Source organism: Eptatretus burgeri, chromosome 4 (assembly GCF_056783735.1).
Source record: "Eptatretus burgeri isolate ZD-2024b chromosome 4, Ebu_testis_v1, whole genome shotgun sequence".
NCBI classification, from domain to species: Eukaryota; Metazoa; Chordata; class Myxini; order Myxiniformes; family Myxinidae; genus Eptatretus; species Eptatretus burgeri.
The window spans coordinates 85,450,466-85,473,006 of NC_140964.1; the positions used below are offsets into that span (position 1 = coordinate 85,450,466).

Consider the following 22,541-nt stretch of genomic DNA (forward strand, 5'->3'; position numbering starts at 1 on the left):
TTTGGTACATCATGGGTGATGAAGGTTGTGGTCAAGTTTCATCGAAATCGTGTGTGGCTTCAGAAAAGAAAGCAAATAAATATTTTGGGGGGTCAACCCCCCCTTATACCCACTTGGAGCCTGATTTTTCTAATATCACGAACAAACTTTGGTACATCATGGGTGATGAAGGTTAAGGTCAAGTTTCATCAAAATTATGTGTGGCTTCAGAAAAGAAAGCAAATACATATTTTGGGGGTCAACCCCCCTTATACCCACTTAGAGGCTGATTTTTCGAATGTCACGAACAAACTTTGGTACTTCATGGGTGATGAAGGTTGTGGCCATGTTTCATCGAAATTGTGTGTGGCTTTAGAAAAGAAAGCAAATACATATTTTGGGTGGTCAACCCCCTTATATCCACTTCGAGCGTGATTTTTATAATGTCACGAACAAACTTTGGTACATCATGGGTGATGACTGATGAAGGTTGTAGTCAACTTTCATCGGAATTGTGTGTCATTTCTGAGATGACTGACGAAGGTTGTAGTCAACTTTCATCGGAATTGTGTCATTTCTGAGAAGAAAGCAAATATTTCTTTGGGGGGGGGGAGCGGGGGACAACCCCCTCTTAAACTTCCTCTGTCGACCCCATCAGACCTGAATTTTTTTTAATGCCATGAACAAACTTTGGTGTGTCATTGGAGATGAAGGTAGTGGTCAAGTTTCATCAAAATTGCATGCAGAGTTTCTGAGAAGAAAGCAAATACTTATTTTGGGAGAAAGCAAATACCGACTCAACTTTTTGTTCTACATCACTATTCTGAAGTGAAAACGTGTGATTTCATTGAAATAGTGAGTATTTTAGCTTCAAATTCGCAAAAATGCTCAAATTACCATAAAACAAGCTTTTTAAACCAAACAAAAGTATTGTCTGACTCAACTTTTTGTTCTGCATCACTATTCTGAAGTGAAAACGTGTGATTTCATTGAAATAGTGAGTATTTTAGCTTCAAATTCGCAAAAATGCTCAAATTACCATAAAACAAGCTTTTTAAACCAAACAAAAGTATTGTCTGACTCAACTATTTGTTCTGCATCACTATTCTGAAGCGAAAACGTGTGATTTCATTGAAATAGTGAGTATTTTAGCTTCAAATTCGCAAAAATACCCAAATTAGCTTAAAACAAGCTTTTTAAACCAAACAAAAGCATTGTCTGACAACTTTTTGTTCTGCATCACTATTCTGAAGTGAAAAAGTGTGATTTCATTGAAATAGTGAGTATTTTAGCTTCAAATTCGCAAAAAGGCTCAAATTAGCCTAAAACAAGCTTTTTAAACCAAACAAAAGCATTGTCTGACTCAACTTTTTGTTCTGCATCACTATTCTGAAGCGAAAACGTGTGATTTCATTGAAATAGTGAGTATTTTAGCTTCAAATTCGCAAAAAGGCTCAAATTAGCCTAAAACAAGCTTTTTAAACCAAACAAAAGCATTGTCTGACTCAACTTTTTGTTCTGCATCACTATTCTGAAGTGAAAACGCGTGATTTCATTGAAATAGTGAGTATTTTAGCTTCAAATTCGCAAAAATGCTCAAATTACCATAAAACAAGCTTTTTAAACCAAACAAAAGTATTGTCTGACTCAACTATTTGTTCTGCATCACTATTCTGAAGCGAAAACGTGATTTCATTGAAATAGTGAGTATTTTAGCTTCAAATTCGCAAAAATACCCAAATTAGCTTAAAACAAGCTTTTTAAACCAAACAAAAGCATTGTCTGACAACTTTTTGTTCTGCATCACTATTCTGAAGTGAAAAAGTGTGATTTCATTGAAATAGTGAGTATTTTAGCTTCAAATTCGCAAAAAGGCTCAAATTAGCCTAAAACAAGCTTTTTAAACCAAACAAAAGCATTGTCTGACTCAACTTTTTGTTCTGCATCACTATTCTGAAGCGAAAACGCGTGATTTCATTGAAATAGTGAGTATTTTAGCTTCAAATTCGCAAAAAGGCTCAAATTAGCCTAAAACAAGCTTTTTAAACCAAACAAAAGCATTGTCTGACTCAACTTTTTGTTCTGCATCACTATTCTGAAGCGAAAACGCGTGATTTCATTGAAATAGTGAGTATTTTAGCTTCAAATTCGCAAAAATGCTCAAATTAACCTAAAACAAGCTTTTTAAACCAAACAAAAGCATTGTCTGACTCAACTTTTTGTTCTACATCACTATTCTGAAGCGAAAACGCGTGATTTTATTGAAATAGTGAGTATTTTAGCTTCAAATTCGCAAAAATGCTCAAATTAACCTAAAACAAGCTTTTTAAACCAAACAAAAGCATTGTCTGACTCAACATTTTGTTCTACATCACTATTCTGAAGCGAAAACGTTTGATTTCATTGAAATAGTGAGTATTTTAGCTTCAAATTCGCAAAACGCTGCATTTCACAGAAAGAACTTGTAAATGCAAAAATGCTCAAATTACCCTAAAACCAGCTGTTTTCACCAAACAAAAGCAGTGTCCGACAACTTTTTGTTCTACATCACTATTCTGAAGCGAAAACGCGTGATTTTATTGAAATAGTGAGTATTTTAGCTTCAAATTCGCAAAACGCTGCATTTCACAGAAACAACTGGTAAACACAAAAATACTCAAATTGGCCATGATTCTTACCGACCACCAGCACCTTACATTTCCTTCGTTTTATGTCCCCAGCAGTCAGTCTCACTCCTTGAAGTCCATTAACAAGGTTTATTGCAAGCAAGAGGCGAATCAGTTATCTCCCTTATACCTCCAAGCTTCGTGCCATCTGCAAATTTAGAAAGCCTACTCTTAACCTCACTATCCAAATCATTGATGTAAATTATGAATAATAATTGTCCGAGAACCGATCCCTGAGAATGATATCCTCCCACCAGAATGATATCCTCCTCTTCACAGCTACTCTTTTCTTCCTATCACTAAGATAGTTTCCAATTCAATTGGCGATTCTACCAACCACTCCACAATCCCTCACCTTGGCCAACAGCCTTCGAAGTGGTACATCATCAAAAAAAATTTGAAAGTCGAGATATACGATATTCACTCAACTTCCCTTGTCTTCACAGACAGAAACTGCCTCGTAGAACTCCAATACATTTGTTAAACAAGACCCCCCTTTAGTAAATCCACACTGACTGTCTTTAATCAGTTTGTATTTGTTTAAATGGTTTAATATCCGTTACTCAATTAATGTTTCCAGTGGTGGGTTTTGGATCCTCGGGTGCTGAGTTCAAATCCTGCTTTTCTGTTGAATTAATACCAGGTGGGGTTGACTCAATCTGTCGTCCTTCTGAGGTCAGCAAAAATGAGTACCAGCTTGCTCGTATCCTGCGTCAGTGGTGACCTGTCCAGGATTGTGCTCAATAGCCCAGGAGACTGCTTAGACAGCACCAACGCTCTGCACAGAGAATGGTCCCAATGGATGGATGGATGGAATTAATGTCTCCAACACTTTCCCCACAACTGAAGTCAAACCAACAAGTCTGTCGTTCCCCAAATATTCTCTGGAACCTTTCTTAAATAATGGTGCTACATCTGTTACACTGCATTCATCTGGTACCTGCCCCAACTCCAACGACCTCGTAAAGATATCCACAAACACCATGTTTATCTGCTTTTCCACCTCCCTCAATACTCTTGGATGTATATTATCTGGCCCTAGAGATTTATCTAATCACAATTTTCCTCGCTGTTTCTTTACTTCCTGTACTCCTACTTGGATCTCCTCAATTAGCCATTGCTCATCGATACAGATACATACATTGGGAGCATATGCCACAGCATGTTGCTGCGTCCACTGGGATCCTCGGGTCCTGAGTTCAAGCCCTGTTCGTTGCTGAATTAACACCAGGGGGTTGATTCCGCCTGCCATCCTTCTGAGGTCGGCAAAATGAGTACCAGTGTAGCAGCCAAAAGGCTGCACATGAAGGGAAGGGGTTTTGATGGATTGATTATATCTGGTATTGGTGTGGTGCAGGCATAATGGGCCGAATGGCCTTCTCCTGTGTCTTAATTCCTTGTAAACCCTTGTAAGTAGCTTCTCACAGGTGAGCCCAACCTTTTTCTACAATCTCCAAGGCTGATGGAAGAATCGTCTCTCACACACAAATCACACAGTCACATACTGGACAGAGACAGAGACAGAGACAAAGAGAGGACAGATAGGCAGACAGACAGAGAGAGCGAGAGAGAGAGAGCGAGAGAGTTTGCTGGGAGTATCTAAAACCTTGATGTTGTTTATCCTCAATCTGATTAACATCCCTGCTGCTTTCTCTTGCGTCACTTCTCTCAATTGGGTCCTCTTTTCAACTAATATCCTTTGGTCTCTCCTGTTTCCATGTCTGGCCACTTTACTGTCTCACTGTATTATATCAGCTTCTAACAGAGCCATTGTTGTATTTTTAACATTGGTAACATTTGAAGCAAACTGCTGACAAAACACTCTCATCTGTGCTTTTGTGTTGTCCCACCATAACTCTAATGAAGAAAAAGAGGCTTTTTTTGAGAGTTGGATAGCCCAAAAGGTTATAGAAGCCTTTTTTAAATGAAGTATATTCAAGAAGATTAGTGTTGAATTTCCAGTACATACTTTTATCTGAGGGTTGAAGGAAAAAGAGGCCCATGGTGACTAAATGATGATCGGAAAGTAAAACGGAGAGAAAACAGCAGTCCTGAAATGCGAGTTTATGTACCACAGGTTAAGTCTTGCAAAAGATGCTCTCCCATTAGCCCAACGTCCCCACGTATATTGAGATCCGTTGAGGTGACTTAGCCTCCATGCATCTCACAAATCTATTGCCGAAAAAAAATTAGACAAATTGGCATAGGATTTAGGGTGAGGTTCTGCTGTATTTCTGTCTAAAAGAGGTTCTAAGGTACAATTAAAATCACCCCCCATGCAAATACAATCATTGAGATCAATTGAGTGAAAGTGTCTGATTCAAGACAAAAAGAAGGCTCTTCGTTCTACACTCTCACTGGGCACATACACATTGAATCGTGTAAAATGGAAATTATTAATGACCAGTTATAGAGAGATTAATCAGCCTTTGATGACCTCTTGGAAGTGGCATGATTCAGGTACTAGCCCAGGTCTGAATAAAAAGGCCACACCAGCAGAAGAAGAAGACAAATTACTAAAGAAGCACTGTCTCTTAAAAAGGCGACACCAATCAAACTCCACATCTTCAGTTATGTGCGTTTCCTGGAGTAAAAGTACATCTATATGTTTACGATTAAACAAACTTTTTCACTTGAACCTGGCGATTGTGACTTGCACCTCTGCCGTTCATATTTAAGGTTCCAAAAATGATCTTTTTCATGGTTTATCAAAAGGATTGAGCGGTGGCTGAGAAATTTCAGTCCCCGTTTTTGTAACAACCTTTTGAAGACGATGAAACTGTGACTTTGTTAACTTGAATTCAGCAGGCTTCCTAATGATGTCTTTTGCAGCTTGAACAAATGAAAATAAATCAGGAAAGTGATCTTTAATGGTCACATTTCGATGTCGATAAGTTTCATTCAGAAAGGCAAGAATAAGTTGTGGGACTATGTATGACTGATACGATGAAGATTGAGACAACTCAGTCACCTCAGCTTCATCATTTGATTCTGAAAAATCAGACCTGGCCCCACCTGGGTCATATAATACAGTCTGAGCACTCACTATTTCAGGTCCTGGCAATTCTGAACATTTGCCAGAATGTTCCTCAACTTTACTCTGGTACTCAGTACGTTCAACCGGAGCAGTAACCTCGGTTTCTTGCTCTTGAGGGCTGATATTCACCGGCTCAGTTGAATAACCAGGATAATGAATGGGATTTTGTATCAATGAAGGGGAAGTAAGGACTGAAACATTTCCATTCTGCTCGTTCTCAGCAGGAAGTGCTGGTGACCACTTGCTCATGGGCTTTCCATCAACATCAGCCTCACCACCTGCTTTACTCGTCAAATTTTCAGTGTTGCACAGTAACCCTTGAAAATCATTTTCTTCATTAATCAATCCAAAAACATTCTCCCGAGTATCAATGCAGCTTGGAGAACCCTGAGTAACACATTGAGGTGCATCCTCAACTTCACATTCTTCGTCCAAAACTACCTTTTTTTTACGGAAGTGTTGGAACTACTAATATCGGATGCTCTTCATTTCTTTGTCACGGCAACGGGATCCTCCTCCATCTCCACACTACATGCAGCAACAGCCAAACCATTTAGGTTGTCAGGGGGATTTCATTATCTCCTAAAGCTGAGATGTTGACTTCTTTAGGATTAGGAACTGGAGTAAAAGTCTTCTTGTGCGAGGAAACAACAGGAAGCGTCTGGGTATTAGCAGTTACTCTATTCTCTACTCCTGAAACCGGGGTAATATCTTTTTCACAGTCAGTGTCGTTATGACCTGCTTCACCACACTTTACACAAGATACTTTTGGACAAAACCTTTTCGCATGTCCAAATACTCCACAGTTAAAACATGTTAACGAGACTGAAGTCACATACATTTGGTACTCATACTTGTTCAAAGTAACTTCAAACAAAATGTTTAGACAGTGCCGTCACCTCGATCGGGAAGAACCATATAAACCTGGTGTCGGAAACTCATAACATGTTTAATCCGTTCATCTCGAGCTCTTTAAGGAATCGTCGAGATTTTCGACACAACTGTTCCGTATCGTGACAGAATACACATCATTTTGTCATTGGTTATAAACGGGGGTACATTTGATATAACAATTCATTGATGGGGTGTCCATTGGTGAAGCCAAAATAAAGAGACCAGTCTCTGTAGTTAATCCTGAACTTACAACATTGGTGAACAAATTTTTCATCAGATACAAAGACAACAATTTTCTTATTCATTTCCGATGCTGCTCTTACATTTTGATTCCCTATTATTTTCCCTACTGATAAAACAATGTCTTCGGTGGCAATTCCTTCAGGTGGAACGCACACCAATCCATGCTTCCTTGTTAAATTATCAAACGCCTCAAACCGAGTGCGTGTATCCGCCATATCAGCGGTTTATCTCCCCCTTTTGCTCGAGCCTTACAGAGAAAAAGGGGGGGGGGGAGTCAAACTAAAAAACAAAAAAAATCACTAAAAACTAAGGAAAGTGCATTATAAGCAAAGAAAAAAAATTAAAAAGACCAAGTTTACAAGGCCTCTTCAAAGCAGGTAGGCCACACCCAAATAGGCCGGCTCTCGCTCTTTCTTTCACTCTAAAGGATACAAGGGATAGAGAGGACACAGACAACCTCCAAAATCACGTTGGGGAGAAAAAGAGGAAAGAGGGAGATAGAAGGGTGGAGGGGAAAAAAGCACTGAGATCTCACCACAACACAGAGCAGGAGCTGATGGTGGCCATGACACCGCACCCAGAAACCAAACCACCGAGAGAGAGAGAGAGAGAGAGAGAGAGAGAGAGAGAGAGAGAGAGAGAGAGAGAGAGAGAGAGAGAGAGAGAGAGAGAGAGAGAGAGAGAGAGAGAGAGAGAGAGGACAGAGAGGACAGAGAGCCATAGAGAGCCATAGAGACGCAGACAGATAGATATACATTACTGGTATGCTGACAAACAAAATCACACACTTGACATCAGACAAACATGCCCATTGACCTTTGGGGAAGTTACTTCTTGGAACATGCTGAATGCCAGCAGGGGCATTTAGTGGCAGAGCTTTTCTCTCCACATCAGTGGTGTAATTAAGGGAGAGATCCCTGCTCCCCCAACCCCAAGTGATGCCAATCCATGGGCTTTGTGTCTGCTCCATCCTCTAAATTCTGAGCCAGGGGCAGTTACTAGTTTTTACGCTTTTGCTATGACTCAGCCAGGGGCAGAATTAAACTGCCAACCTCCCAGAATCAGAGCGATGCTCTTTTCACAATGCCACTGGGATATATTAATGGTCGGTTTTATGCTGGCATTTGGAATATAGTATAAAAAAAGAAAGAGCAATCAGAGATTGCAGACCCTCGCCAGGACTTGTTTTGCCTGGTGTATTTTGTGTAGCAAATGAATGGAAGCATGTCCGAAATGAAAGGTCATTGATTGCAAATGAGAGGTCTAAATGGTCTAGTTGTAAATGTGTAAAGGTCAAAAGTCTGAAAAATTGTAAAGGTGTGAAGGTCAAATGTTCTGAAGGTCGAAAGTTGTAAAAGTCGAAAGGTCTGAAAAAGTCTAAACTCTAAAGTGACCAAAGGGTCTTAAATGGTTGAAACGGTCTAAATTCTAAAGGATGTGATTTAATGTCTAAAGGATGTAATAGGGTGTATATGGTCGTGGGGTCTAAAGGGGGTCGACAGGATATGTCTTTGGGGTCTTAATGGTATTGTGGGTCTTAGGGTTCTTTAGGGTTTGAAGGGTCTTTGGGGTCTCAAGGTATTGTTGCAGTTTTAGAAGACCCTGGGGAGACTCATCAAACACATAAGGGTTCCTTCGTGTAATTATATCTGCAACAATTTTGTTTAGCTGATTTACCTCTTCCCTCGTATCAGTGGACAGGGAAATGCATTGTGTTTGTGCAGTACATTCAAACTCCCTTTGTAATTCTTCTGTTTTAAAAACCCTCTCTTATCTCTCTTCGTATCGCTCTCCCCCTATCCCCCTCTTTCTCTCCCCCCCTCTCTCCCCCCGAGCCCCCTCTCTCTCTCTCACCCCCTATCCCCTATAACGATCGAGTTATTAAATCTGCTCAGAATTTGTAGGTGATGTTTTTCCATCTCATTTGTGTCAATTTGACGTCATATAGCACAAACACTTTTGGTCGTATCCGTTTGATGCAAATGACGTCACTGTCACCTTGACCTTTCTGTCACTGTCACCTTGACCTTGACCTTTTTTGACACATATAGTCAAAACACATTGACAGCCTCACTTTTGTCCTTGGAATCCTCTGATAAAGTTCGAAAAAGATAGCTGAAAGTGCTCGCGAGTTATTACACTCACAGACAAACATACAAACGAGACAGACTGACATATGATGAAAATCTTCAATTTTCGTCATAACAAAGAGACAGACAAAAAAAAACCGACCCAAATACAATACCCACTCCTCTGGCGAGGGTATTAATCCACAAAAAATGCATTAAAGACTCAAAATATCCAGAAAGAAGAGCAGAGGCTTAGATGGGGAGTTTAATATGCAGTGTAATGTAAGTGACAAAACGCAAAATACAAAAAAACATGGAGTTGGGAATTAATAAAGAAAAAAAACTTGAAAATACAAGTGGTTGGAGGGGAAAAGATAGGGAAGACCTGGGAGTTAGGAGGAAGGGGTGAGAAAAGGAAAAGAGATTGTGAGGAACAGTCCGGGAGATCTCATCATAGATTGCCAAGTACACCGACCCCTAAAGGTAACCCTGCATCCGAGTATCAATGTTGAATAAATGTTTCAACCTTGCAACCTCGGCAGAAAGGCAATTAAGTTTAAAATACAGAACTTACCCCTGAAAAGTTTACTGTACGACATGAAGGGAATGTTGAGCAAACAAATACAGGCTGGATTGACCAATCAGAATTATGATTCTCTATTGGATCACAAGTGCACAAATCCGTTTTCATTGTGCGTTCAAATACACATGTGGTGAGGATTTGAAAAATTACAATATTTCTCCTGATATCGTTGTAGCATAGTGGTTATTCTGCAGCTCTCAGATCTGTGATCTCACCGGAGGAAAGTTTGCTTTAATTTCGATTTCCTGCGAAACGTCTTGCTCTTGTCCACCCTGCTGGTTTTCTGCCCATATGTTGTGGTCGAAATGCCAATCATTTTGGACTTTTACTCTAAAACTCCAGAGGAAACCATTTTTCAACCAATACATATGCCTAGATTTTGAAGGTAAAGAAAATGGAGCATATTCTCTGCGATTATATACCCCCCCTAGAAAATAGCAGTTATAACCTCCACCCTCCCCCCCCAACAAAAAAAAAGCATTGAATAGAGGTCCAAAAAATATCCTTGTTGTTTGACATTATGATATAATTTATACCAAATTACAACAGTGGTGTGGTTACGGCGTCCACTTTAAGTCGAAGACATTGGCAGTTCAAACGCTGGCCAAGTCAAATCAAACACTTTAAAAACAGTGTGTGCTGCTTCCTTGCTTGATGGTCAGCATTTCAAAAGGATAGAGCATGGACAAAGAAGGATAAGTTGAAATAATAGCGTAGGCTATGGGCCAAATGGCATCCTCCTGTGGCAAAATTCCTTGAAAGTGAACCCATATTATTATTGGTAGTAGTAGTAGTAGTAGTAGTAATAGTAATAGTCGTAATAGAGCAGTATAATCACCATCATCATCATCATCATCGTCATCGTTGAAGTAACTTTGAGTGCCAGTGAAGAATAGTGTCTTTTCCCTCACTTGACGACTGTACAAAGCTTCAACGTCCAAACTATATCTTCATGATCAACAACAGTATTAACTGGAAGGGCACTCGGTCGAGCGCATACCTCCACCCAGATCCGGATTCAGATCTTCACCAAAATAGAATCAATTTGTCCGAAGCACACACCCAAAATGCCCACCAAGTTTTGTCCGAATCCGTCCACAACTTTTTGATTGCAAGTGTATAATGGAAATGAAATGTGATCCGATCCTCCAAACTAAAATTTATATTTCCATAATACACTTGAATTAGTCTGTGAGTAGATCGTGGAAAATTGCATCATATAATGCATGAAATCGCTCCAAGCTCCTGATTTGAAAACTATATCACTTACAAAAGCGATGTATACAGTGTTTCATAGGTATGTAGAACAGGCATTCGATGATATTGTTGCGAATCTGGAAGCCATGAGCACTCAACATACAGGTCCTATAGAACAGTTATATCGGTAAGTAAGTGTTTTTTAGTTAGGGTCCCCGTCCCTCATTTAATGGGTGAATAAATGTACATGTGCTGTGAGTTATTTTAATAGTTAGGATTTTTACATCACTCACAACAACTACAGCTACTACATCTCCAACTACAACAACAACGCCATATTCGCTCTCACAGCGAATCTGCTCCCGGCATTCTCCGCGCGCTCGCTGGTATGTGGGCGTGTTCGGAATTTGTTCGGGGATGGAATTCCATTCCCAAATATGGTCATGAACCGGTTCGCTTGGCTGTGCGCCAAATAAGGGAATGCGTCGTGTCCCACCCACTGAGAACGGGCCACGATGAGTGGACTGAATTCCATTCCCAAATATGGTCATGAATCGATTCACTTGGCCGCGCGCCCGAGAGCGGGCCACGCCTGAGCGAGCCACGCCTGAGCGAACCGTGCCCGAGAGCGATAAAAAGGAACGGAGAGGAAAGAATTGGGTGGATCTGCTCGAGCAGGTTGGAAAGAATCTGCGCCCCGTCTTCACCAGCGTGTGTTCTGGTTCCCGTGGCGATCTGCTGGAGCTCGGAGAGGAATAATTTGCACCTGTTCAAAACGCATCTCTCAAGGCTGGGCGAAAGGCATCTCGTCACTGGTGTGCTCTGGTTCTCGGCTCGTCTTGCGGCTGGCGTGGTCTGCGTCTGGCTGCCCTGGTTCCTTCTTGGCCGACTGGTGCTCCGGGATGGTGCGGACGTTGAGCCGTGCGGCGCGGCCAGGTAGCCTGCTATTTTCTCATCCCTCAGCTCGTCTTCCCTCCGAGCTGAAGGGATAATAAAGACCATTTTGGGCCCGTTTATTTTGGGTGTGCGTCTGTGTGTGGGCCCGTCTGTAAGTAGGAATTGTTTAAGTGCTCTTTGCTGTACATACTTGCATCTCTATAGTCGGATAACTCTGCTTCTTGCGTTCTCCCCCCTTTCCCCAGTTATAAATAAATACATTTGTTAAATGTATCAGTTTGTTGTTGTGTTTCTTCCATTGGCTTAGCATGGCACGTGTTGATGAATTACAAAGGCTGTTGCCGCTGAAAATGTACATTTGGACCGACGGAACTTCGGCAACCATCCGCTCGGGTTGCTCACGGGTCGGTCACGCTAACGGCTCGACTCGTCCGAGGGCCGTCGAGGGTGTGAATACTCAGTAACTCGCCACGTGGATCTCTAGGTATTTTGAAGATTGGCAAATAACCCTGTACCACATGGTGGAATTATTGACGATTCACGGTCCGGTAAGGAACCCGTACCCTCGGAGTTTTCCTAACGGTACAATCTAGATTCCGGGTGTTCGGTAGAGTCGACCCTACTGCTCCACCTAGCGGTCGTGCTCGCAGCCGATACCCAATCCGCAACAATATCACTGAGGAAGGTGTAACAAAAAAAACATTTTGAGCGCTTTGGCGTCAATAAACGGTTGTGGCCTGTTCCAACTCAAGGCATTGTTGAGCAGGCCAAACAAAATGGCGAATCAAGTCCCCAACGAGGTAATCCAGGATGTGTCTTAAGACCCCATCAAGAGCGAGGTGTCTGAAGATGCACCTGATTAAGGATATAATTAAATAATGCCGTTAATTATCTTCAAAAGAGGTGTTTTAATTAACCCAAACACCCAATTTTCAGTCATGCACTTCCTTGGAGTTCCCTTCGTATGCATGCAAAGTTTCATGCTGCAAGGTTTCATCGTTTTGGAGTCATGGAGGAGACATACTGACACACACACACACACACACACACACACACACACACACACACACACACACACACACACACACACACACACACACACACACACACACATCTAGACAGAATGACAGACATCTTCGATTTCGTAAGTAACAAAAAGACGTCGTGCAAAGCACAATACTTGTGAAATCCCTCAAACAAATTTGCCTATGTTGACCTTTTGACCTCAAAATCAATCGGTTTTTTTTTGGCTTATGACCAACTCCACCGTTTGGTGGAGTTTCCTGAAGATCAGATAAAAATTGTGACATCTAGACGATTGACATGCAGACTGGACAGCCAAACAAAGACAGAATAACGCACACGAACAACCAGTATACAGGACAGTACTTGAAAAAAATCTTCGATTTTTGCCAGCAGCAAACAGACAAGGGTGAAAACATTGCCTCCCTCCATCCATCACAGATGGCAGAGGTAATAATTGTCCTCAAGTGAGGATCTGAAGTTAAGCGTGATGACGTCATGTCAGTGGTCCTCCCATTATGACGTGGTTGAATTGAATTGTCACAGGTCCTCCCAGCATGGCTCCTCCCATTATGAGGTGGTTGAATTAAATAATATTGATTTACCCTGTCATCGCCAGTGGCTGCAAATCTACCATGGCTAAGATAATCGAATGCGTGGCAAACTTCTCCGAGGGTCGTCGGAAAGAGGTAAATTGAATGAGCAAGTTATTTTCTTCTTTTTTAAAATTTATTTATATCATTTGGACCTCTGCTGGTTTGTTATGCCATTTGGTTCAAATCCAAGACTTTATCAAGAAAATGTGGATTCAGTTCAAAATAACATGTGCTGATAATATGTTATTTTGGGGGGTTTTTTTTTTTGGTCTAAAACTCCAAACAAAGGTGAACATTTTCATTTTCAATTTGAGAATGGCAATACTTCTGCATATGATTACTATTCGCACCAAAAGGTGGACGGAGGTCACGTTTTCACCCCTGTTTGTCTGTCTTGTCTGTGAACAGGATATTTCAAAACGTTATTGAACGGATTCGGCCAAAACTTGGTGGACAGGTTGGACGTGTGACAAGGACGAATTGATTCGACTTTGGTGAAGATCCGCATCTGGACACTAGAATTTTAAAAAGTGATTCTTCACCATTGACAGATAGGGCTAAACTGACAATGTAGCACAATATCTCAAAAAAGTTGTGGACGGATTCGGATGAAACTTGGTGGATGAGTTGGGCCGGTGACAAGAAACAAGAACAAGTTCACTCGATTTTGTTTATGCTACAGATCCGGCTTAATGGTTGGTTACAAGACGTAAACTCTTCAGCCTGGAAGAGTTTACGTGAGTTTTCCAAGTGCAGTTCTACTTTTGCAATTGTTACGATTTTCGTTTACATGTAAATGTTAACTATTGTAAAGCAAATACACGTTGGTGGCAAATGTAACCTTAAAGCATGAAGAAGTGATGTTGATTAATGACATGAATGTGTTGTATTGTTTTGTGCGAATTGGGATGGTAGTGTGTGGATTTTGGTTGGGGTTGGGGTCTGTAAGGGGCACATTATTGACTCGCTCGGTCAAGCATGTGCCATGGAATGTGTGTTGTGAACATGTTGGCTTCATACACTGTTTATGCATTTCAACATCCACTGTCTTTTTTTAAGAATCATTTATTAACAGGATAAAATAGAAACAGCAAAGTTATTCCCATTTTTTTGAGAAACAAGTTCAGCCGACTGGAGATAAATCTTTTTTTTTTTTTTTAAACCACAAACTCACAGGTACATTGAGGATGACCTAGCTTTCATTTTTTAGCTCACCTGGACTTTCATTTTTAGCTCACCTGGACTTTCATTTTTAGACAGGTGAGCTTATGCGATCGAGCAGTGTCCGCAGGTGAGTGAGTAAGTCAGTCAGTGAGTCAGCGAGTCCGTAAACACTTCAGTCATTATCGCTTGAACCAAACACACGATTTCGATGAAACTTGGCCACAAGCTTCATCAGCCGTAATGAACCAAAGTTTATCGACTGAATAAAAATCTGTTCTCATCAAGGGGATCTATGGGGGTGGGGGGAAAGGGTTTGAGCCCCCAAAATAGGTTCTGTATTTGCTCTCTTCTTCGAAACTACACACACAATTTCGATGAAACTTGACCGCAACCTTCATCACTAGTGATGTACCAAAGTTTATTCACGACATAAAAAAAAATCAGGGTCTAAGGGGGTCTGCGGGCGATTTGAGTGACTGCTGCTTCTGATCCAGGTGAGCTTCAGGACAGGCAGCCCTATTTTAAAAAAACTTTACAACGGAGCAACTCAATTATGTTCACATTTAACAAGTACTAATTTTGATAAACTTGATCACTGTTTTAAACAGGATGTAATAGTTATAATAAGAAGCTTTTTGCAAATAAAAGGACAAATTTGATCATTATCCGTACTTGTTTAGGATGAACTTAAGAGTTTCCCCCTTTTGAACGTGTAAACAAAAAGGGGAACACGTTCATCATGATTGTAAGCTGTGTCATATTGAATGTTACTTTTGTACACCGCTTCTTCTCAATTCCATAGGCAGGTGATGCATGACGTCATCGACAAGCACCGAATGAAGGGAGGACTCAGTTTTTACTCTGTGTGTTTGTTAATTGCCGGAATCCTTCGAATTTCGGCAATTAAGTTGGTCGGTTGTGTGTGTGTCATTCTGTGTGTCTGTCTGTCTGTCTGTTTGTTTGTTTGTGTGTTTGTTTACCCTGTAGCAGCCACACCATTTCAGCGATCATGACCAAACTGGGTAGAGACGTCGGCCATGGTCCAACTTAGACACTTGTCGTTTTGGGTGAATAGAGGTCAAAGGTCAAGGTCACTGAAAAACCGAAATTCTTATTTTCGCAATAACGTCCGCTAAAATGGTCGTATCGACTTCAAACCAAATCTAAAATGTGCATCTTCCAATTCTGCATCTAACCATATGTCTCATTGGGGTGACACACCAACACCTTTCTTAGCGGTCGGGGGTCGAATGTCAGGGGGAGGTCGGGTCAAAGCTTTCAAATTGCGATAAAAACGCCATTTCAAGTCCAATTGACTTCCAAGTTATGATCATGACCAAACTAAGTGCTATAACTCATTAAACAGTAGCACTATCGACTTATAAGAACCAAATTGATTTCCAGGTTTTTGTTTATTCAGAGATCATGGAGATATGACAAAGTTATTTGGCAATTCCTTGCTCAACAGGCAATTTCATTTGTTTGTTTGTGTGCAGGATATCTCAAAAAAAAATGTGGACGGATCCGGATGAAATTTTGTGGACAGGTTGGTAGTGTGACAAGGACGAACTGATTAGATTTTGGTGAAGATCCGGATCCGGATCCGGATCCGACACCAATAATTTTTTAAGTGATTCTTCACCATTGAGAGATGGGGCCAAAAACGATATATAGCACTATATCTCAAAAAGTTTGTGGACGGATTCGGATGAAACCTGGTGGATACATTCAGTGTGTGACAAGGAAGAATTGATTCAATTTTGGTGAAGATTCGAATCCAGATCTGATAATTGTGCAAGTGATTCTTCACCATTGAGAGATCGGGCCAAAAACGATATATAGCACGATATCTCAAAAAGTTGTGGACGGCTTCGGATGAATCTTGGTGGACATGTCGGGTGTGTGACAAAGAAGAACTTTTTCAATTTTGGTGAAGATCCAAATCCACATCTGGATCTGATAATTTTTAAAGTGTTTCTTCACCATTGAGAGATAGTGCTAAACCAATATATAGCACAATATCTCAAAGGTTTGTGGACGGATTCGGACGAATCTTGGTGGACAGGTTGGATGTGTGGCAATGACAAATCTATTCGATTTTTGTGAAGATCCGAATCTGGGTCTGAATACGAGAATTATTTATTTTTTAAAGTGAATCTTCACCATTGAGAGACCGGGCCAAAAATGATATAGTGCTATATCGCATGATATTTCAAAAATGTATTGGGCCCGATATGTTCCCGTGGATCAGGCATTACGTGGCGGAGGTATGCGCCCTACAGAGTGCCCTTTTAGTTTTAATTATGCATTTAATCCAAAAACGTCTAAGGTTTTTAGCATGGGTTTGAATCTCGATCCAGTTATAAACTGTCATCCTGGTGTTTCACAGGCAGGGTGATTCATCAATGTGTGTACCTTCCCTCAGATGAATGTTAAACTGAGCTCTCCCGTCTGCCGGCATTGGTTGGTGGACGTTAAAAATCTCATGGTGTCCTATGTGAAGAGTCGGTAGGATATCACTAGGATCATGGCCAAATTACAAATTCCTGCCATAACTACTGTGGGGAAAGCAATGACAAACCACCCAGTTTCCAAAAAATAACTGCAGTAGCACTGAAGCTCTATGACAGAGTATGGTACATCAGAATCAAAATCAGAATGTGGAACTATTTTCCTTTTCATGTGATTAACTTCGCTGTACAGTGTTTGTTTTGTCAAAGCTTTTTATTGATATCACATGTCTTTATTTCCAGTATTCACTTGTCCAAGATAATTTAATTGATAGATTAAGTTAGTGATGCCATTATCATCATTATAGTGCAGTACCTGGATACTGGTTGCAACTTTTTTGAGGGCATGACTGTGCCTCTGATGCATTTAGGACAGTTTGGGTTTTGAATAAGGTACTGGAATAGAGCACCCTACTGTTTTAAAAGTACTATGAGTCCACCACTCCCACTGGCTCTCACGTTGACGATCGTGGAGCGGCTTGTGTTCCCCGATGACTCAATGAGCTCTACTGGACAGGTCTAACCAAACCAGGCAGGTCTGAGGGTAGGGGACAGATGAATCACTACATAGTCAAAATCTTGAGAAGTAAACCGCAATGACAATTTTTTTTATTTATAAACAAGCTCAAATGAGCTAAGATCTTCGGCCTCTTAATGATGACGTCATAAAAACGAATACGACATCATCGTGATGTATCAGGGTTGTGATAAATTAATTGTGTTAATGCCCGGCTTGATTCCCACAAACAAAATTCAAACAGCTTGCCTAGTTTCGGAGATACTGGTATAGGCGATTTCCATTAGCGGCGATTATTATGACGTCAACTTTTTTTTCTTGGAAGAATTTCCAAAATCAGAGATGGTTACTGCCTGCATGTGGGCTTTCTGCATATACATGGGAAGTTTCACAAAGATCTGATGAAAACTCGGTTGTGAAACAAAAAAATGTCAAAAAGTAGGAATGACGTCATAAAAATTGATATGACATCATGAAAATTGATATGACGTCATAGTGATGTATCATATGTGCGATAATTCATCTCTGTTAATGCCCTGTTCGATTCCCACAAACAGAATTCAAAAAGCTTGCCTAATTTTGCAGATAATTTTTTAGACGATTTCCATTTGCAGAGATATTTTGACGTCATAACTTTTTTTTTCTAGGAGGAATTTTCAAAATCGGAGAAGGTTACTGTCTGTGCAGGGTATTTTTACATATATATATATATATATATATATATATATATATATATATATATATATATATATATATATATATATATATATGCCAAGTTTCAGGAAATTTCGATGAAAACTGTGGGCTGTGAAACAAAAAAGTCCACAAGAAGAAGATGAAGAACAACAACGTGAGTAAGACTTAGAGATCCTCCACGGGGATCTAAAAACTTTGACGTTGGCAGCAGGGCCTCAGTAGTTGAAATGTCGAAGCAGAAAGACTTGTATCCCAGCATTTCAATGATGAGATCACCAATTCTGTTGGAATGGATACTTCGTACTCGTGTAGACCTTGCGACTACACAAGTAAAATTGGCAACTGAAAGACACTTTGACAATGAAAAATCGTATCTCTCAAACATACCGCATCGGTTGTCGCGCAGATAAAAAAGGGCTGCGTCACCCATTTACCGACAAGGCGGGGATCGAAAAGTTAGTTACTGCTCAACCACCACGACAACAACAACACCATTAACGGCAGAATCTTCAAAATGTAAACATTCAATTTTAGTAGCAACATTCAACGCACGGACACTGAGTTCAGTGGATAAGATCAACGAACCCGTTGCACATGCAGAAATGTATGGCATCAGTGCAATCTACCTTCAATAAGACTGCATTTACCATGATGATATCAACATCCTTTATCAAGAAATAGGTAAAGGGTGGCCTCTAGTTACTAGCTCGACCAATAAAAAACCCCTGGACGCTTCAATTGGTGGTGTTGGCCGACTTATCAGCAAGACTGCATATAAAAGCCTGAATAACATTGAGTCTATCAATAGCTATATGATGGTAGCAACCTTCAACGGTAATCGTGAGGCAACAACAATATCATGTTATGGTCCCACCAATGTATTGGAGGAAGAAGCACTAACGTTCTATGAACAGCTGATGGAACTTGTAACCAATGTCCCGACACACATCATCATAGGGGATATCATCATCGGAGGGGATATGAATGCAAAACCCGGTCCAGCCAAAGCGTAACATCTCATTCAACAGTATCACCAATAGGAATGGTAGATACTGTATCTACAAGATCTTGTGTCAAAATGTGAACTTATCTCTATGAGCAATATGTTCCAAAAATGTAAGGTAAACTCTGGATTTTCACTTACACCACCCAGCATAGAGCACAGATAGATTACATTCTTATCAACAAAAAGTGCAAAAACAGCACCATGAACTGCGAATCGTATGGCGGCTTCCACTAGGTAGGTTCAGATCATCGGATAGTTTCCGCTAAAGTAAGATTAAGTCTGTAAGCCTAAAGAACAAGTCTAAAGAACCACCAAAGTACGACTGGAGCAAGCTGAAAAAAAAAGATTAAATCCATGATGTATCATATACGGTGAAAGTGAAAAACCGATTTGAAGTACTGCAAGCAGCCACAAGCACCCAAACGAACATTCACCATGTCCAACAATATCAGCGCCGCACACAATTACGCAGCTGAGAAACATGGACCAAAAAAGATTAATCGCAACTGTCAAGATGAAAATGTAATAGACAAGTCTGGAGACGGCGATGGTTCACGAGCAATGTACACGGTTCGCCTTTTTTATTTTTTGACCTTCAAGGGGACGCCACGGGCAAACTGGCGGGAATGGGGAAAAACATAAATGATGAAAGTTGTAGTACTCGAAGAGCACTACTTGCATACCAACTTTCATTTGAAACGGTTGAAAACCCGAGGAGCTCGATGCCCAATTCATTGATTTTTTTGGCATTTTCTAAGTTCGTGACCTTGTGACCTTGACCTTGGGACGAAAATGAAAAATCGAGCTCTGTGGGGCTATGCAAGTGCCATTGGGCTAACCAAATACCGAAACCCCTGCCAGATTCGACAAACCCCCTCGGAGAAGATGTAACTTGAAGCCGGCTACCGCCTAAAAACACATGTTTTTGGGGTGTGGCTCCGCCCATAATGGGTGCACCACGCTCATTCTCAGTAAAACACAACTAGATCATGATATAAACCTCCCACCCAAATTTTATCAGGATCGGATGAAAACCCACGGAGCAATGCTCGAGACAGACAGACAGACACACACCCATAACGAATATAGTGGTCACTTACTGACTCGTGAACCAAAATGTGTGCAGCAATTAAATCTGTGTACATTGCAAAGTCTGCCAGAACCGAAACTGATATCATTAACTAAATGCACATATGATGAGTGCCAAGCAAGGTATATCAGGGACAAAACAATCAAAATTACATATTTGGCAGTTCAGCATCAGTCATGACTAGCATGGCGTCCGGTAAATAAAATCACGGGAAGAAAAAAAAACAGCAACCAGGGGAAACTCAGCTTGCAATCCTGCCGAAAGGATTGTAAAATATGGAAAGACTACTTCGCAAACCTTCTCGGACAGCCCCCAACTATCACCATAGCTCCTCCTCTTACTGTTGTAAATGAGATACAACCAATAAATACAGGAAACTTCACAATGAAAGAACGAAGAAGAGTAATAAAATCAATGGCTAACAACAAAGCATCAGTGTATTGTCGGAATTCCACCAGAAGTTTGGATAAGTGGCACACTCGATGAGCAGCCACTCCAAATCTACAACAAAGCTCTGTCTGGGGATAAACCCCAGGGGAGGGGAAGGGAGGCGAAGGCAGCATGATGGGAGGGGGTGGGGCGGCAGCGTGAGTGGAGGTGAGGGGAGGCAGCATGAGGGAGGGGAGGGGGGAGGCAGAGTGAGGGGTGAGGAGGCATTGTGAGTGGAAGGGAAGGCAGTATGAGGGGAAGGGAAGGCAGTGTAAAGGGAAGGGAATGCAGTGTGAGAGGAGGGGAATGGAAGGGTAATAAAATGTGCCCAAACAGCAACATTTTATATTTAACCACCAGGTTTTATATAAATCCAGGTGGGAAAAACCCACGCTATCTCAATGGCAAATTCAAAACTAAACCGCCAGTCCTTAACAGTCACCTGAACTGAGGGGGAGGGGTGGAGGAACAGGGGGAGAAAGAGAGAGAGGGATGAAGAAAGAGAGAGAGAGAGAGAGAGAGAGAGAGAGAGAGAGAGAGAGAGAGAGAGAGAGAGAGAGAGAGAGAGAGAGAGAGAGAGAGAGAGAGAGAGATCGGGGGTAGAGACAGAGAGAGCAGGTGAGAGAGGGAGAGGGGAGAGAGATGGGAGGGGGTGAGAGGGGGCATTCCGGCAGATGTGATGTCCAGTTTAACGACACACACATTGATGAATCACCTTGTCTGTGAAACACTCGGATGAGAGTTTATCGGTGAGTCGGGATTCAAACCCAGGCTAGACAGCTTAGAGCGAGCATGCATACCTCTCGGCTATCCTGCCATGATGTGAACGAAGTTTCACTTTTAGATCACCTGGACTTCAGTCAGGTGAGCTTATGCGGTTGAGCAGTCTCCGTAGGTGAGTGAGTGAGTCAGTCAGTCAGTCAGTCCGTAAACACCAGTCATTATCGCTTGAACTACATAAACGATTTTGATGAAATTTGGTACACAAGCTTCATATCTGATGCCCGCGGGGGAGGGGGGGGGGTAGACCCCTTCAAAAATAGGTAATTGCTCTCTTCTCTAAAACTACACACACAATTTCGATGAAACTTGAGCACAACCTTCATCACCCATAATTTACTATAGTGCATCAACTGCATCAAAATCTGCACTCATTGAGGGGTCTACAGTTGAGGGGAGGGGGGAGGGGGCTGAACTCCCCAAAATAGGTATTTGCTGTCTCCTCCGAAACTACACTCACAATTTTGATGAAACTTTACCACAATATTCATCCCATGACGAACCAAAATTTATCCACCTCATCAAAATCTGCAGTCATTAAAGGGGTCTATGGGTAAGTAGTGTTTGACCCCCCAAAATTAGGTCTTTGTTTTCTTGTCCGACACTACAGATATGATTTCAATGAAAGTTGACCACAACCTTCATCACCTATGACGTGCCAAAGTGTATCAACCAAATCAAAATCTGTGCTATCTAAGGGGGTTTACGGGGCTGGGTTTGACCCAGCAAAATAGGTATTTGCTCTCTTCTCTGAAACTACACTCACAATTTCAATGACACTTGACCACAACTTTCATCACTCATGAAGAAACAAAGTTTGTTCATGGCATTGAAAACAAATCAGTGTCTAAGGGGGTCTGCCGCTGGTTTGAGTGACTGTTGCTCCCGAACCAGGTGAGCTTCAAGACGCACTGTCCTATTTTTATTATTTGTACTTACCTCTGCCCAAGTGACCGCAGAGCAACATGGGGCCATCACAGGCAAGTGGCCCCTGAACATTGTTCAAGTCGATTGACATACAGTATTCAGTGACAGTGTGAATATTGTAGAGCGCTTGCCAAGTGGCTTAAGCACTCCAACAAAATGGTTGATAAGGAATGGCTCGCTTGGCAAGCGATTTGCAATCACCGAACCGTCATATTAAATGAGCACTTCCCAGAGAGGC

General features: G+C 41.3%; 1 protein-coding gene across 5 annotated transcripts in view; it reads left to right on the plus strand.

Moving 5' to 3' along the window:
* FTCD (formimidoyltransferase cyclodeaminase) overlaps nt 1-22,541 on the plus strand; it is a 154,961-nt gene that overhangs the window by 91,146 nt on the left and 41,274 nt on the right. For 4 of the 5 annotated variants that reach the window (XM_085879145.1, XM_085879146.1, XM_085879148.1 and 1 more), the window contains exon 1: nt 13,139-13,277. The exons of the other annotated variant lie outside the window; for it this stretch is intronic. In XM_085879145.1, the coding sequence (XP_085735271.1) occupies nt 13,224-13,277 (54 nt within the window). In that variant the 5' untranslated portion in view covers nt 13,139-13,223. Of the gene's footprint in view, nt 1-13,138; nt 13,278-22,541 lie in introns of those variants that run through there. 5 annotated transcript variants of the gene reach the window in all.